The sequence below is a fragment of the Myotis myotis genome, unplaced genomic scaffold (assembly GCF_014108235.1).
Source record: "Myotis myotis isolate mMyoMyo1 unplaced genomic scaffold, mMyoMyo1.p scaffold_m19_p_1, whole genome shotgun sequence".
NCBI classification, from domain to species: Eukaryota; Metazoa; Chordata; class Mammalia; order Chiroptera; family Vespertilionidae; genus Myotis; species Myotis myotis.
In genome coordinates, this window is record NW_023416313.1 from 201,311,559 (window position 1) to 201,330,543 (window position 18,985).

At 38.6% G+C, this 18,985-nt stretch overlaps 1 protein-coding gene across 23 annotated transcripts in view; it reads left to right on the forward strand.

Annotated features, from left to right (window-relative positions):
- Nucleotides 1-18,985, forward strand: part of SIPA1L1 (signal induced proliferation associated 1 like 1) — a 356,060-nt gene that overhangs the window by 249,743 nt on the left and 87,332 nt on the right. For all 23 annotated transcript variants that reach the window (XR_004968051.1, XR_004968054.1, XR_004968055.1 and 20 more), the window contains 3 exons: nt 1,914-2,088; nt 11,824-11,927; nt 14,842-14,999. Coding sequence is in view for 20 of the 23 variants with exons in the window: in XM_036311654.1 (XP_036167547.1) it covers nt 1,914-2,088; nt 11,824-11,927; nt 14,842-14,999 (437 nt within the window). In the remaining 3 variants the exon portion in view is untranslated. The remainder of the gene's footprint in view (nt 1-1,913; nt 2,089-11,823; nt 11,928-14,841; nt 15,000-18,985) is intronic.

Below are 18,985 nucleotides of genomic sequence, written 5' to 3' on the forward strand. Positions count from 1 at the left end.
GGCGGAAATGTCAGTGGTGTGCAGTAGGTTTTACTCTGACTTCTTTTGTTTGGTTTTTCCAACATGTGGTATACAAAATGAGAAAGTCCTAAATCTCTTTCTGTTAATGATTACAATGAAGCCACAATAATGGAAGTTATATGCTATTTTTAAAATATTCTAGTACATTTGCACGTTTCAGACTTGGAACTTCACCTCCCACGCCCTGGAGTAGGCAGAGTCCGGTCAGTTCTGTACAGAACTTCAGGGGGGCCCTCCTGTCCCCAGGTCATGTAAAGCCGCAGAACTTCCTGTCATCTAGGTAGCATGCAGTGGAGGGGGGAAGCAAGAAAGAGCTTCTCCCATGACATTTTCTGTGTTATCACTCTTCTGAAACATTTGGTTTAGAAGGTTGAAAGGAGTTGTTCAGGTTCAGAGTCCCTTGTGTAAAGCGATAAGAGCTGGATATGTTTCAGAATCCAGAAATGTCCAGATTTTAGCAGGGTAGTAAAATGCACGCACTGTATAGTAATGTCCCCAGTGGAATCTGGGACAGCACCCCACAGTCAAACACATTAATATTTCTATAGGAAAGGAACAAATAGTCACACAAAGAAGAATAAGTTAAAAGTACTAACATCAGCTCAAACCAAGTTTTGCTGCCAAATGTGTTTGTTTTTATCTTTCCACTTTTGACTTGCAAGTAAGGGGCTGTGGACATATGTTGCAGTGATAGAAATGGAGCAGGACAAGCCTGGTGAGTCCTGGTCATGTTTAATGGAGCCAAGTCACAGGACTGACAGCTGTGATCTGTGACTCTCCCTCCTGGGCCAATTACTTTCTCTTCCATTCTCTTGGCTTATCTGTCAAGGAGGGGTAGTGTTTGCTTTATGGATTGCTGTAAGGATCAGCTAATGGTAAACACGGAACATAGTGGTTGGCATATAATGAGTATTCATTAAATGTTAGTTATAAAAATTTGCCTCGCCCCTTCCCCCTTTTCTTTTAGTAGATAAAAATGGACTGAAGCAGGGATTGCAGCACCACTCTGGAAATAGGCCTACGTGATACAGATTGCCCTGATTTCAACGGAGAGTTAAAACTCTACATTTTTATATTGAAAACTCGTTTCTTGTTAAATGGCTAATATCACCTTGAAATTCGTTTGCAAAATGATTAGATTTTTCAGTGATGAATAAGTTCTACTTAAGCCTCCTGAATGCTTGGTTATAACTGTGTCTAAGAAGAAATGTTTGCCCCTTTGCCGATTTGCCATTGTGAAGCCCCTTCCCAGTTTCTTTCCAGGCCTCATCTTTTAGAAAAATATTTGAAAGGGGCATTGTTAATGATGTTAGCACTCTAACAAAGATATAACAGGCTTATAATTTAGTATATTGGAAAAATGGCATTAGAAGATGTCTCTTCCAATTTTACCAAAAAAATTTTTTGCCAAGAACATTAGTGGGCCCCTTAGGGCAAAACAATTTATTTTTAAAGTCTCTTTTGTAAAGTGAGCTTCTGCTTTTAAATTTTTAAAAGCCTCCCCTTTTAAAAGGGGAGAGAGGGAAACATTGCAAAAGAACTGCCTTTTGTTGTCAGCTGTTTTTTATAGCCTTATTCTGTACTTTGTAATCCATTAACCGAAATTCCCGAGAGTATCAACATCTGTTCTAATGATGCATGATCTTCACATTGTTAATAACAGGAGATGTTATTTTTTTGGCCTTTCCTCTAAATTAATGAAGATTATAATTACAGACGCTTGCTCTACTGTACTGTTTGTATCAAAGACAGAAGAATTAACACAGAATGATTTCAAGAGGGTAGAGCCGTTAGCTACTCAATGGGCCTTTGCTCTACAGGACTTATTAGCACGTAAGAGGGCCAAAGTGGTTTGCCTCTGCTTATATGCATTGTGTTGCCTGCCTTCACAGCTTAACTATCAGCAGAAAGTCGGCATCATGTACTGCAAAGCTGGACAGAGCACAGAGGAAGAGATGTACAACAATGAATCAGCCGGCCCGGCCTTTGAGGAATTCCTTCAGCTGTTGGGAGAACGCGTTCGGCTCAAAGGATTTGAGAAGTATCGTGCACAGCTTGACACCAAAAGTAAGAAATACGTGTACCCTCCTACTAGGTTTGTTTTCCTCCTGCTGTGTTGATGTTCACCTGCTAAATTGCCCATAAAACAACATTGCCACTTACTGTAGGAAGCTGCTGGTGATGGAGGAGAGGAAGCCCGAGAGGGAGGTCTGTGGCTCCAGAACAGTGCGGACCATAATCAAAGCAGCTAGGGTGAGACGGTATAAAAAGTGTTCTCAGAGATGTGGATGGAATGGAGCAGTGGATGCAGATTTGCTCCTGGAAAGTGTGACGTACATTTCACTATGTTTAGCTGAATGTCAATGTGATGAAAAACTCTACAAACTTATAATCATCTGGTCATAAGCCCTAGAATTTCTAACTTCCATTAATTCATTTAATAATCCTCATGCTTATCTTTGAACCAACCTTTGCATGTTTTTTCTTATTCATTTTGTAGTCTTTTAATATCTCGGAAGGTTTTAGGTGCTTATTTTCTGTTATTATTGTCCATAGTCTAATTTAATCTCTAAGGAAATAGGCTTCTTAGATTTAGTATTAATTTGGCTCATAAAATGTGTTGGTTAAGCGCACAATAATGAAGCAGTCTGTTTATTTACAGCTCATGAACATGCAAGGTTGTCCACTCTCCTTTCCCAAGTTGTTAATAAAATAGTTAAGTTCTCAAGTATCTATTTTGGTTAGAGTATGTCGACTACTGCTATGTGTCTGCATGGAGGCAGTTTTACATTTTATCTCTAAATCCATCCATAGACATCTGTGACCTTCTTCTTTGAGGAGGTCTTTGGATTAGCACATCTGTATTGCAGTCTATAGTAATCTCTCTGATTTTCTGTACAGGAAATTAAATAAGGAGTTGAGTCATGAAAACAGAAAAGCATTCATAAACTACTGCAGGGAAGAATTTCCTGTTGCCATGGTTTTGCTGTTGCCAACTTGGAAACGACATGCAAGAGAGACTATTAAAACCCATAAATAGCCTAGACTCTTAAATATTATTTTAATGTTCCATACTCTGCTTGCAACTGCACAAAATGTTAAATCTCAATATGCCCTAAACTCATTTTATCCAGATATTCTGACATTTACTCTGTACAATTCATTCATGTTGTCCCAGTTTGTGGTGTTATATAAATTATCACCATAAAGAGCTATTGAAAGGGTCTAGGAAGAGAATGTAATAAGCACTCTGATTCTATAAATGAATGGCCAGAGTGGGAGTAGATAAGATTATGTATTATTTGTGTATTTACACATTCCCAGCTGCCTTTAGATGATGAAGGACAATGTTAGAAATGTATAGAAAGGCCATACTTAAGCATTATAGCATCAGGTAAGGCAGTGGAATAAGCAAAATAATCACTCTACATGTTTTGCTCCAGTATCCCAATGACTTTAAAGGCTAGAGGGGTTGAGCCTAAATTAGCAAACTGCCTCTGACTGCCCAGTTTTTATGTAATACATTCAGCAGGGAAAGGTTCCCTTCCACTAAGCTACTCTCCTTTAAGGCTCATTGTAACCTTTCGAAGCATAGCTTTGGAGCAGAAGAGTCCATAGTTTTCTGTTCTTTCAGAGTGGCAAGTTTCCTAAAGTTAATGAAAAGTAGGAAAGTGTTTTTATTCTAAAGCCCTGAAGAAGGCAATATGCATATTTATCTCTCTTACTCCAAGTGTCAAAGGGGACCATTAGTCTCATCATTTAAACAGGTATCTATCTATCTATATATATAAAAGCCTAAGCAACCGTTAGGACCGGACGACCAGCCGGTAGCTGTGACGAATACTGACCACCAGGGGGCAGACGCTCAACGCACGAGCTTCCCCCTGGTGGTCAGTGTGCTTCCACAGCCAACCTCCCATGGCCGGCCAACCATCTGCGGTCCCTCCCCCTGGCCGGCTGGTCCCAATTGGCCCCAATCACAGGCGAGACTGAGGTACCCCACCCATGCATGAATTCGTGTACCGGGCCTCTAGTTAAACAATAACAGACCACAGAAAGGGGGAAAAACCAGCCTCTGCACACCCCAGCAGCCTCTTACTGGCCCTGACACACCCAGAGATGAGATGAGACTTCACTGTGTGCTGTGAGATAATATTTTATCTAACTTTTTTAGACATCTGTGACCTTCTTCTTTGAGGAGGTCTTTGGATTAGCACATCTGTATTGCAGTCTATAGTAACCACATTTTATCTAACTTTTTCCCCCCAATGTAATCCTTAAAAAAGAACATGCTTTCCAGAGCAAGCATTTCTAAAGGATTACGCCATCTACATGCAACAGTCTAGAGGTTAGTTGGATCTGTAGATTTGTAGCTTTCATCAGATTCAAATATTATTTGTCAATCTTTATGTCTCTGTTTTTTTCTGCCCCCTCACCCCTTTCCTTCTGACTCTCCAATTACACGTACATTAGATCACTTAACTAGTGTACTGATGGGGAATGAGACCCTGTTGATTTAATTTTTTAACCAGTTTTTCTCTATGCTTTTGTTTGGATAATTACTATTAATATGTATTCAAGTTCACTATGTTTTTCTTTTATTCCACAGTGTCTTAATTTGTTGTTAATCCAATTCAGTGAAATTTTCATTTCAGATGTTATAGTTTTCAGGGGCAGAAGTTGCATTTGATTGTCTTTTCTTATACTTTGCATTTTTCCTCATTAGGTTCATATTGTCCTTTAAATCCTTGAACGTATTTATAATGGCTGTTTTTAAAGTCTTGTGTGCTAATTCCATCAGCCCTGTCATTTGGGATTTTCTCCTGCTTTTGAATTACATTTTTCTGCTTCACACATCTGGTTATTTTTGATTGCCTAGTGAACATTATGAGTGTTTCATTGTTGACTGTATGAATTTTGTTGTCTTTAAAGAGTGTTGAGTTGTTTTGGGTAGGCAGTTGAATTACTTACAGAATAGCCTGATCTACATGAATCTTATTCTTAAGTTTTATTGAAGCATACCTAGAGCAGCCTTTACTCTCTGACTAATTTGGCCCTACTAGTAATAGTAGTAAGGCCATGAATACCTGCATATTCAGTGAAGTACCTCTACTCTGGCTGGTTATCGCCATGTGAACTGTGAGAAGTGTTTGACTTACAATTCTTTGATAGAGGTTATTTCACTAATAGTTTTTCTTCCCATTGCTTTGGAATCTCACTCTATGTGTATGCAATTTAATATTCAGCCTGCATTTTGGGGAACCCCTATGCAGATTCTGAACCTCTTTCACTGGGTAGTTTCCTCCTGTTTGGTACTATAATCAGCAAATATCAGCTACCACAGGCTTCCTAAATACCAGTCTATTTTGGCTTCCCTCCTCCAAGCTCTGCTCTGCCTTTGTTCCAAAAGTGCCTCCAGGTAGAAAGCCAGGTAAAATCGTAAGGCTCACCTTTTATTCTTTTTCTCAGGGATCACTATCTAATGCTACCTATTGTAAAATGTCTGAAAAATTGCTACAGATATATTGTCAACTTTTCTACTTATAATGGGAGAGCAACTTCTGTACTCAGTACTGTTATGGACAGAAAGGGAAGTCCCAGATACTTTTTATAGATGCCATCTCATGTAATCTCCACAAACCCTGCTAGGTATCAGTTAGCTCCATTTTACAGAATTGGTTTCCTTTTTTTCAATCCTCACCCAAGCATAATTTCCCATTGATTTCCAGAAAGAGTATAATGGAAAGGGGAGAGACAGAGAGAGAGAAACATTGGTGTGAGAGAGACAAATCGATTGGTTGCCTCCCGCACACATGCCCCTGACTGGAATCGAACCTGCGACCCCTTGGTATGCAGTCCGAAGTTCTTATCCACTGAGCCAAACTGGCCAGGGACAGAATTTTCTTTTAGATTAAATAACATGTCTAAGGTTAGACAGCTAGGAAGCATTAGGGGAAAATGAACAGATCCTAGGGCCTAGTTAATGAAGTATTCGGAGAAAGCATGAATGTAGAATTAAGCCCACTGAAGTCCAGAGCTCTGCCTTGTGGCTGTGTCTTCCCCTCTCTCAGCCCTTGTACTAAAAACACCCAAGCCATCCCAGGAGACAGCCCTACTCATCATGTAATAGTTATATTCAGATTTTAGTACTTCGGTAAAGGAGGGAGAAGCTCAGGGAAGGAATTATCGAACCATTTCTTCTTTTTCCCAATTTTTGTACAAAGTCCATTTTCACATCTCAGAAATAAGGATTTCTAGCAAATAAGTTACAAATGTGTCAGGGTTCTATAATGAAGAAATTTGCAGCAGTGGATTTTTTGGTTCATTGTTTCCTTACTTGGATGACATACCTCTAGATACTTACACTCCTGTCACACTGTAGTAAATAAAAAATAAACTCTCCCCACCCGCAGCAGTTTGTTATTTGAAATGTGGAGACCACCCTCATGTTAAGCTGTACGTATGGATTATTATTTAAGAAATTCTTTTCTGCCTGAGGCTTGTTTGTCAAGTCAGCACTTAGAGACAGAAGCGTTTGTTAATCATTCCTTCAAAGCTTTCATTACTTTGCTGCAGTATTAGTGAGTGCTTGTTGCTTCTCCCATTTTGAGCAGTGTTTGTTGTAAAAACCATTGAGATCTAGGGTCTTAGAAGACATGTTAGACTTTTCATAAAGGAAGTAAATCTTCTTTATCTGGAATATTTAAACTTTGATAGGGAAAAGGATAAAACTAGCATCTTCAAAAACTTTGCACATGCATAGGGCTCTTTGGAGTCCCAGAGACTGATGAAGAAAGGATTCTGTTTTCACCTCCTTAACTGTGAATTCTATTATAGTGTACGTTTTTTTCTTTCAAGTGTTGCTGAGATGCACTTGGCATATAAATTAAAATATGTAAAAGGCCCTATTTAAGGAAACTATGCTTTTTATCTCAACTGCACAAAATTCTAAATTCTAATCAACACATTTCTTGAACATCTTTTATGCACTAGCACTTTCATATACATTATTTCACTTAATCCTCAGAACAATCTATACTAATAAAAGGGTAATATGCTAATTAGACCAGACATCTTCCGGACATCCTTCCGGACAAAGCCACGGTGGCAGGCGCTGAGGCAGAGATGGTTAGGGGCGATGAGGCCGGCAGCGGGGAGCAGTTAGGGGCGATGAGGCTGGCAGGGGTGGGCAGTTAAGGGCGATGAGGCTGGCAGGGGAGCAGTTAGGGGCAATCAGGCCAGCAGGGGAACAGTTAGAGGGCGATCAGGCCGGCAGGCAGAGGTGGTTAGGGGCGATCAGGCCGGCAGGCAGGCGAGCGGTTAGGAGCCAGCGGTCCCAGATTGCGAGAGGGATCCTGGATTGGAGAGGGCGCAGGCGGGCTGAGGTAACCCCTCCCCCCCCGTCCCTTGCACAAATTTTGTGCACCGGGCCTCTAGTGAGATTATAGAGGAGCATTGAAGTGAAGACTCATTTGTGTGGTAATTTAGCAGATGATGCTACTGGCATTCAAATTCAGATCTTCATACTTAACAGTTGGGAATCCAGGTAATTGCAGGTATCTTGCAAAATGAGCAGTAGGTAGAAAATAGAAGTGACTGATTCCTAAGTACCAGCCTTATGTTCTCTTACCCTCTCATCTCAATATGTTAACAATTTTGAGAAACCTGGAGTCCCAGGCTCATTCACCTGCACACGCATACATTCCTTGAATGGACACAGTATGAATTTGCCTGTCAAGGGTAGTACATCCTCTTCTTGACTCCATCCTCATTGAAGTAAGGTAACTCATCTCCTGATTGATCATGGCTAACGGTACACTGAAGAAGTACTAGTACATATGGTAGATGCCAGAGCAGGTGGAATTCTTGACTTCCCCAAATCCTTCATTAGTGAGTAAGAGAAATGGTACCACAGGGCAGAAGTGTGCCTCAGCACAAACACATGCCAGTGTTCCAGAGGTCAGTGCTAGTCCCTGGCTGCGTTTCTGAGCACTGGCTCTGTATCCCCAGACCCTGAGGCAAGGTTGCATAGAAAACAGCTCTGAGGCTCTTCTGTGGGTGGCACCCAGCAGCCAGTGACCTTTCATAATATTTCAGATTGTGGATAAGCGTCAGGCCCACAGCCTGTCAGTGATTTTGTCTTGCAGTTGATGTGTTCTGTAGTAGTGAGGGCATTAATAAACTAAGCTTAAGCTTTCTTCATTCTATCAGCTTTATTAGTCTATGCATTTACTTAATGGGATTACTCTTCTCCTTGTTTTTATAAATCTTTAAAACTAATAACTTTCCAAAACTCAATTGCATGGACTTGTTTTCCTTCATTTAGCTTTTCTTAACTCTAACATGTCTATTAGTGACCAGAAAATGGTTAGATAACACTCTAATTAGCTTTTCCTGATTCAGATTCATGCATGTACAGCTTTATCATCCAAGTTTTAGATTAACTAAATGCATAAGAGTTGAGTCAAAAGAGAAGTCAAGGATGAATATGACATTGACCATATCTGAAACTGCTCTAGGAACTTATTAACCTGTTCATACCGTCCTCTGATAGAAATGCCTAATGTAGGATATTATCACTATCTCTACCTTTTCAAAGCAGCTAAGAAGAATATTCTTAGCATTCCTCAATTATTCAATGTCTTCTTATCATCTAGTTTGAATATTAGAAATTTTGCTTTCTGTGGCTTAGCGTAGGGTGCTCACCTTCTTAGTGGACACATGCCACTCGTAGGATGATTTGGAGGCAAATCACGTGATTATCAAGATGACCAATATGATGCTAGAACTTACTTCTAACTTTTAAAACTCTATACAAATATGAAGGGTCATTGTCTTCTTTTCATTGTTCTTCTGCAAATGTATTTTCCCTTTAGAAGTTATTCAATATACTCTCCAACCAGAGAATAAAAGGGTTTTTGTCATTTTTCTAATTGTCATTCTGTTAAATCTTTCATGGTTTCGGGGTTTTGAGCTCATTAAAAATATAATACAACATTGCATGCCTTATTCTTTAGTGAATAGAGCAAACTTTTATTTTCCATTCTCTCTGTCATGTACATAATAATTTCAGATTTGGAAATTTCTCTCTTCTCAGACAGGAAAATTTCATTCTTTTGGCCCTAACTTCATCTTTACAATGTTTGAAACTGTTTCCAAACTGTTTAAAATCATCATTAAAACTGGGGTTTTCTAAGGTCCCCAGAAAAAGGCTGGCCAAGCAGCAGACATTATAAAAAATGAGGCATACAGAGGAAACGGAGAAAGGACTAGACGTAGAAAAACAGATGATCTTCTGGGTTGTCTTCAGTTTTCCTTTCTGGCATTAATCCTTTTAAAATTAGACAGACATATAAAGCAAAATGTAATAAATGAATACTAGATGACACATTTTTTTTCTAGTTCATTAATTTTGCTTAAAATTGACTTGAAATGCATGTAAGTACACATCAAAGCGGACATATTCACTTTTAAAGTTTTAAAATGTGTTAATTTGTTCTAGAGATATTTATAGCAAGGACCTTAGCAATAGATAAGTTCTTCAGGCTCAAGACCTGTCTTTGAGTAGTTCAATTATGCATTGTAGTAATTTATTCTCTTGCTTGAATCTAGTTTTTTTCTAGTAATAGTCATTAACATTTAGAAGATATTTTTCTTGGAGAGTTATATGTTAGTATGTATTTTTGCAATTTTTGGAAAGTAGTCTTTATTCTTCTTTTAGCTTATTTTTAAAACCTCTCGCATTTTGTGTCCGCTTCAAAATTAAGATCCTCCAAGACACTCAAGGTTGAAACTCAGGGCTCTAGAACTCCTTTACAAGTCTGTCTGCAAGTTGCCCCTGTGGTCTATTCTTGGAGCAGCGCCTGAGGGCAGTGGAGCTGCTGCATTCCAGTTACTCTGGGGGTGTTTATTAAAATAGATTTCTCCACCCAGCCGCACACCCAGTGAGCAGTGTTTCTGGGGGTGAGGCGTGGGAATTGGCCTTTTAAACTGGCTCCCAGGAGACTCTGTGCATACTAAATTTTGAGATCTTGACTGCCTTCTGGTTTATGCCAGAGGCTTTGTCTTGCAGCATCATTCTTTAAAATTCAGTGAAGTCTTCTGGTCCTCAAAAATGTGGTTGAGATAGGCTTGAGTTGACCCAGAATGAATGCACTTCTGTTCATTTAGCAGCCTTGTAGTATAAGTCCTTCAAATCTAAAGACACTTCCTTTCAGTTGAGCAGTTAATAATTCTCTTCTGTGGTTTCCAGGTATTTAGGGGCACACTGATTGATATGTTAATGATTAAGGGGGTAAAGATTGTTCTTTTTTTGTAAGGAAGATGAGAGCAGGATGCACTTAGTCTTAAAAAAATTGGTGGGCATGGCTATAATACCTTTGTTGTTCAGTATTACATTCTTGTTGAATTTCCATCTATTTATTAAGAACAAAATAGTTCTCTTGATTGAATCAGAAGTATTGGAAAAGATGTTCTTAACTTGATGTCTATGGAAAGAATTCAGGAATTTGTGAACTTGAATAGAAAAGAATTTTACATTTATTTTTATTGACCCGGTTGATTGATGGTCATGGGGACCATGGTGCCAATGCAGTCATGAAGCAGCATGGCTGTGGAATAGTATGGCTGAGAGGTGGCCTTGGGTTGAGGCAGTTCTGGGGCAAGGTCCCTCTCCAACTACATAGCTCTGCTTTGCCTGCTCTGCACCACTTGACTCTGTGCTGGTCTGCAGTGTCCTGCTCTGCCTGCTCTTCTCCATCCCAGTTCCTTGAAATGTTTTCAGTGTTTTGTCTTTGGTGTTTCAGCTCCAGCTGGAAAAATGCAGTCTTCTGTGGAAAGGGAAGTGCACTCTCTGAACCAGAGGGGAGCTGACTTACATTGGATGCCTAAAGAATAAAGCATCCAATGTTGTGGTCCCTAAGTGGTCCATCCTCATGCAAATGAAGGCTCCAAATCTTCACAGTTTGACTTGTCCAAAAAGCACTGTCCTAATAGGTCAGGGAAGATGTTAATGAGGATATAACTATGGAGCTCTGATTGGACAAGGAAAGTCTCCGTTCTGTTGGTTGAAATATGATTCCAGGAACTCCTTTGTAAGGGTTGGCTAGATGGCAGGAATACAGTGCAGGCAGGCAGTTCGATACAGGCTTCTCCCTGAGCATGGCTTACATGAGAGGCTTCAGTTTAGAAAGCTGTTAGGCTCTGTTTTTAAATGTGAGCCCAACTAGCCATTATGAATCCTTCTTGACAAGTATATTTTTTCTCAGGGTCCACAACCCCTAGCTGAAATTTAGCATTTCCTTCGATTATAAATGTAGGCAACAAACCACAGTAGTTAGTAAAGCTCTACCTGGGATTTTTATTGCCAAAAGAAAGGTCTTGTCATCATATTGTTTGTCATGATAGATATCTCAAAATATGGCATCACTACACCAAATTTATAATAGTTATTAGACCAACTGCTAAAACTTGTTACATAAATCCTATGCTATTGCATCATATTTTAAAATTACTTTGGTAACTGAATTCTCAATATAATTGATTTCTATTGAAACCTTATATATTTTATTTTATGCATTTATAAATATTCTGAGAAGCAGTCCATTAGCCTCACTAGACTGCCAAAGGGAATCAAGTACAAAAAAATGGATAAGAACACCTATTCTAGATCTTGTCTAGGATCTTTTCATCCTAAACCATCTTTTTTTTTTCTTTTTTGAGATATTTCTCTTAAATGAACTATTTTTTCTATTCTTATAGTCATCTCATCATTCTTTTTTGTTTGTTTGTTTTTCACTGTAGCTGACTCCACTGGAACCCATTCTCTGTACACAACATACAAAGACTATGAAATTATGTTCCATGTTTCTACCATGCTGCCATACACACCTAACAACAAGCAACAGGTAAGAGATCCTTGTGTTCTCTCTGTTTCTTCACCCTTATTTCATTTTCTCCAGAAGCCAGGGTAGCAAGTTTGTAAAATCTTAAAGCAGAGTTGCACCTGTCACAGCAGCAGGAAACTTTGTATATTGTGGAAGTAAGGAATAGCAAATGAGCCGAAAACAAATGAAGAGACACAAATTCTAGTTTAACAGCCAGCTGGGTGGCTTTGTGAGTTAATCGTTTGCTTTTCACCCATGGGGATTGATGTTTTCACGGAATCTGAAGAGAACAAGCTGAAATCATGGTGATTAGATGACTCTGCAAGGTTGCAAAGAATGTATATGAGTGGGTGAAGTTTCATCTCAAGAGGCCAATGTACAAAGCAGGAAAGTATTGGTGTTTCATTTCCTATTGCAAAGGAGGTTTGGTATTCTAACAAGTAGAAAAAGTACAACAAGTGTCAATGGGCTCTCAGAAGAATGTTTTTTTTCTTAACATGTTTGTTAGATAGCGAGGAACATAAATAGCAATTACGTTTGTGTATATCATACACAGTTTCTTTTTTAAAACATCTAAACAATGCCTATTGCTAAAATGTAGCCACTGAGAAACCACAGTGCTAATGAGTGACAGGTTGTTTCAGAGCAAAATGGAAACTGGCAGTATTGTTTTAGAGTATATAGTAGTAGTAGTTGTTGTTAAAAAATATTTCAAAATAAATGATACCAAACTAAAATTTGAAAAAACCAGATCTACTCTCCTTTCAATAGCTATTATAAACACAAGCAGTCCAGTGTTACTTCTGACCTTAAAACGCGTATGGATTTTGTTATTGCCAGTTGTACTAACAGAGCACAGGCCTGCTGCAGAATGAATCACATCCTCTTTCATAGAATTTACCCAAACACAGATCTAATCTAACACTTCATCACTTTAGCTTTGATTAAATCACAAATGTGGGGAATAAAGTTTTGCTCTTATGATTACTAAAGTAATCAAAAATAGGAAGCAAAGCAATAAATCAGTTCTGACTCTGAAATAAACCAATTTTAAGATAAATTCCCTGATCTGGAGTTTGTTGACAGTTTGATTTATGCAAATTCCAGTTCTAGATTTCTCTGAGAGGAAAACATGCTAAGAAAAATATACTAATCTTATTTTGACTAGTCAGTAGACAAAAACATTTAAATGGACAACTATCTAAATTATTTAATTTTAGAGTCCAATCAAAGCAAGTGTATTATGTACCAATCAGAATGAAAGATTAATTGGTATTATTACATATTAAGAAATTTTAGTTTTCTAGCTAAACAATTTATTTCTTCTATACAGATTACTTTATGCTTGAGGAAAAAAAACCAAAGTTTATCTTTTTAAATCTTCTTGCAGTAATTTGTTTATAAATACTTTCACTATATTTAATGTGACATAGATTTATTTCTGCTTGGGCCCTTTATTAATATTATATGTTAATATTATATATCAAGCCATATTTTAAAGAAAGAATGTATCAAAAGACAATGACATCATGTATGTAGAAATAACATAATATACTGATTGTATTTTTGGTATGTCTGTGATCCTGAGTAGATTAATCATCTTTAATAATGGGTATATTCTGTATGACAATCAACACAGACCAGCCTTTATTTCTGTAACATCTGATAATATATCATGTTCAGAAATGAAGTAAATGGCCTTATTAGAAGATAATTTGGGATGCTTTGAAATTCCTAAGGTTAAAAGTACATTGCCTGAGCATTCTAACTTCCAATTCTCAACCCTAATCTAAAAGGCTATTGTTTCTCCCAGCTGGCAGCCAATACTAAATCAATGATTTTACTGGTATATAGTCTATGTAAGTTAAAGTCACTGGAGAATTGTTTTTAAAGTTTTGTAAGTGCAAGCTTGTGCCTAATGATGGATAGTTTAGCCCCAATGTTTTTTTCTCTCTCTGTGTCTCCTCCTCCCTTCCACTCTCTCTAAAAATCAATGGAAAAATATTCTTGGGTGAAGATTAACAAAATAAATAAATAATGGTGGATAGTTTACATAAATGTCTTATTTTTCTTCTTACAAAAGCCTCAATATAATAAATATGGGAAATACAAAATGTGTTTAGTTTTTCTTCACACTATTGATTTAAATGTTCTAATAAACCCCTCTTGAAAAGGCACTGGCCTAGGATGATCCAGGTACCTGAATTTGAAAGCCACCTTTCCAAAACACATGTAATGTGAAACAGAAGGTGGTCTGAAGTACCTTTCACTATAATTAAAGAAGCTATTTAACTTGAAATTTAACTTGCTTTTAAATTCTTGTATCATTCTGGAATATTATTAATTTCCACATTCCCAGCTTGTGATACCAAAAGTGTATCTGAAAACACCTTAGCCACGTTTCTGTAAATGAAGCTAATTAAACCAGAACATAAATTATGTTGTAATTACTTCAGCCATTCTCATCTCTAAAAAAAAATGCTCTCTACGGCAACTTCCTTTCTTATATGAAAATAGAACAAAACTGTTGTTATGGAAACTAAGGATTTAGAGATGCTGGGACTTGACATAATATGCCAGATATTAGATAGATCTATTTGAATGGGATAGATATATATATATACATATACATATGTATATGTATATGTATATGTATATGTATATGTATATGTATATGTATGTATATATACATACATATACATATTGCGCATATATATATATGTATATAATGCAAATTACAGAATATTCATTTTCACAGTCTTCCTTGTAGGGAATGATAAGACACAGGCTAAAAATATTGACAATAACTGTGTGCATTACCTACCCTAACATGTACTGATTCATAATGAATGTTTTAAATGCTCTTGCGTAAGGGAACTGAGGCGGTAGAAGCCAAGCGCGGTCATTTAGGTTGTTTGCTTATTTTTTCTTTTAGCTCCTACGGAAGCGGCACATTGGAAATGATATTGTAACAATTGTTTTCCAAGAGCCTGGAGCACAGCCATTCAGCCCAAAAAACATCCGCTCCCACTTTCAGCACGTTTTCGTCATCGTCAGGGTTCACAACCCCTGCACGGACAGTGTCTGCTACAGGTATTGATGCTGTGCAGTGGCTTGGTGGGCATTGGCTGGGTCACACACAAGGCCCCTCCAGCTCCGCTTTCTGAAGGGGCAGTGGGGACTCTCTTACTATTTATTTTTGCCTTTAAACTGTGCCAGTGGATGGTTTAATTCACACGATGACGTAACCTGATGGCATTGACATTTCCCAGACGTGTTTGGTTAGACACCTGCCGTTTCCATTTGCACTTCCTCCTTAGGTGGTATCCTTCATCCATGCCATCTGGTCCCCAACTAATTACTCATACTGCTAATTATATTTTGCTTTTGGTCTGGCAAGAGCAGAGAAGAATGATCATAGTTAGTAGAGAAGGTTGTTTTGTTTGTTTTTTTAATTACTAAATATTTAAAAAGCCCAAACCCTTGCTTAGGACTGATTCACTCTAACATTTCCAGCTGCAACCTTAGAGACATTTCCAGGCTTGGTCACGCATTTAGTGGAATTGTTTCAGTGTCCCTCACAGACCCAGGTTTACGAGTCTCAGAATTCAGGCATCTGCCCACAGAGGCCGTGGCGAGAATACAGGAGGGGGTTGGTGATGAGGATAAGATGCTGGGTTGATGGAGGCATAGTGCCAAGAAGGTGTGAAAGGATATTCCAGCTTCAGTATGATGTAACTAATGTGAATCTATACTTTCAAAATATGAAATTTTATTATATCTTAATCCCTAAAATTTGGAAGACGAGGCTTTGTTTATTTTGGATATTTATTTTTTAATTAATATAGCCACCTATGCAGGAAGTAGCAACACAGACTGGGAGTTGGATTGTGGTGAGATCCACAACTCTCTAACTCCAGGTATGATGCAAGTTAATTATAGGTGTAGAGCTGGCAAGTTCAGGGAACAAAACAAGTAAAGGTTACTCTGGACTAATGCTGGCTGCCACCATCCTTGCACATTCCACAGTAACTGCGTGTTTGCATTCTTATTATAAGCCCCGTCCTAGTCAAGGCACTTTACATGTATTCCTTCATTTAAAAAACCTGAGGTCGGTACTGTTTTCATCCCCACTTTCAGATGAGGAAACTTAAGTGCCCAGAGAGGGAGAGCTTGCCTGGGGTCTGCTGGTCCTGGGCAGAGCCGAGGTTCACACACTGCGTCTGGTTCCCGAGCCCAGGCTCAATGCCTCACTCCCATCCATGTGAAGCAGGGTCTTTGCTGCCCTGCTAGTGACATGACAGCTATTCCAGACGCCAGCCCTGAGTGAAAACCCAAGACCAGGGAGGTCTTGGTTTCCTAGGCTCAGGGTGGAAATGCAAACACAGAAGACCTGGATCTGAAGCCTCTTCTCAAGGACTTGGCCTCTGAAAGCTGCTTCAGTTAGGTGTGGAGTAAGAGTAAGCATAGGGCATTGATAATGGGATGGGTACTTGCATTTAGAAAATACCCCACTCCCTCGAAGCATGCTGAGTACTGGGTTCATGCAAAGGATTTCATATTACTTTGAAAGCTCAATGCTTGTGAATGGTTCTTAAAAGAAACTATCAAGGTTCCCACTCCCCAGACTTCCTAGTGACCATTCACAAGGATTTTGCTTTCAAAGCATGAAATCCTTTGCATGAACCCAGTACACAGCATGCATTTTCTATATCTTGTTACTTTAAAAAACAAGGCTATTACACATATAAAATTAATATGTGGCTTGCCCTATATTTCAATGGGAAAGCATTTTATTTAGACAAAGCGTTTGTGGACTTAGATTTGGAAATCTAGGCTACATTTTAGACGTATTGCTTATTTCAAGATGCTTTTCATTGGAAATAATCTGCTTTTAGATTTCATAGAACTTGCAGTTGGAAAAGTAGACTCACATACTCAGATTTTTCTAAAGATGCAAGCTTTCAAATAGGTGAATTGAGGGTCAGTTTTTGGAATTTAATATAATGTAATACTCCTTGGTCACACTGGCCATCTGGGTAGCTCAGTAGCCACACGTGCAAGTCTACACAGACTGAGGAGGCAGGAAGGTGTCTTCACCTTCTACAACAGTTGGCTAGGTGAGGAGGTGACACACCTGTTTGATTCTTTTCAAGCCAGCACCCCACCTCCAACCTGAAGATCATGATTTTTGCTGACTTTTTCTTATTTTTAGTTTGTCGCCTGGATCTTAACCCGCATGTGAGGCTGGGATCCTTTGCAGGACACTGCACACCCCTGCTGGTCACATGGGGTGGGTTAGTCTGGAAATTTCCTAGTGGCCAAGGTTGTTTGAAGGTCCAATTCATTGCTTATAAACTGACTTTTGCCCTTTTGTAAATCCAAGCCAACACATCAGTTTGTAACATCATTGAAGGAAATTACAAGAAACTAAAATGTGATCTTTTCCTATTGTAAACTTGAGGTGCATTAACTTTTCTCATTCCTTCTCCAGCCAAGATAGTCATGTTTCCTGTGGTACGTGGTGAGGTCAGGAGAGGTTTCAAAGCCCAGAATAAACAGGGCACTTCTAATGTGGCCTTTAATGCTTAGCAAAATGGGTGTGAAGGGGTTTATTTTTCTCATGAAAAGTATTCTGAAGTAGCATAGAAATTTTTATCAATTTTAAGATAAAATGTGGGTCTTCAAAGAATTTTTATACCTGTGAGTTTTTCTCATACCCCAGCCTCTTCCCAAACTCCTAGGGATATGATAGGCCTCTTGCATTAGGAGTACTTTGGTTGAAAAGTACGGCAATACATTGACTTATGCTAATTTTTTTTAATGTTACTTATACTAATAGTTATTACATCTTATTTAATTATTTAAATTTATGTAATTATCACTCCATGATGTAGAGTAATCGGACTGCTTTTTATCATTTAAAAGCTCTTGTTCCCAACTTTCTCCCCTGTGAGTACTCTCATTATTCACTGATGTCACTCGCTGTCTGTACTGTGGTAAGTTTAAGAGTGGTTTCTTCAAAGGAGCTTCTTGCTGTAATTGTGTAGAAGAATGTGGGCTCAGTATAGGCTGAAGTTACAAGGAGCATTTAATGAGAAAATGAGATTTAATGTGTATTTCAAAGCACAGATGGATGGAATTCAATGGGGAAAAGAAGTGCTGCCAGGAGTGCAGTATACACTGGAGTGCAGTCACAGGAAGGTGGAAAATACAGTGAGAAGGCTACTGCTGTAGGAAAGCTTACTAGCCAGTGGAGGCCCTCAGAATGGTAGGCCATCAGGTAACACTGAACACTGTAAACAGAGTCTTAGGAAAATGTAGCTAATGTAACATACAAGATAATCTCAAAAAGACAAATTTGGAGCTTGTTGTTGTTCATTTATTTGTCACCAGTTCTTGACAGCCCTTGTCATCTATGTGCTAGGTGCTGTTCTAGACCCTGGGATGTAACAAGGGAACCAAGAGAGAAAAATCCTCATCGGAGATAAGGGAATGAGGCCCTGGTCGGAGCGTTCTCTCTCTCTGGAAAGTTTACATTGGAAAAACTGACTAACTCAAACTAATCCCAGAGCCAGTTGCCCTTGAGTAGTAGACAGCTAGGAACTAAGAAATTAATGACTGCGTCTGTGTACTAAAGCTTGTGCCATACCTGATAAAAGAGCCCCCTGGTCTCTATTATTTTATTTATATTATGATAATGAGTGTAATTTTCTGATCCAGTTGATGGAGCAGATTAGAAGCAACAAATCAAGAAGATAAAGGAGCTATTTAGTGCCCAGGATGTATTGAAATATCAATAAGTGATTACTGATAAGAGAGATGCAGGAAACTATTCACATCAAAAATACAAATTCAATAAGCATTGCAGATTAGGGTCACTTGATTTGGGAAAAACCAAATATATTTCACTCACCCTGAGGGGCCTCAGTTTGCAAAAACAGTGAAAAACATTTATTTAACAACTAGGGAATTAATGGATCTAGGCATTAATTATGAAAGGCTGCTGCAAATATCACCAAAAGAGATAAATATGTGTCGCATAAGGGGAGAACACAACCCCATGAATGAATTAGTCC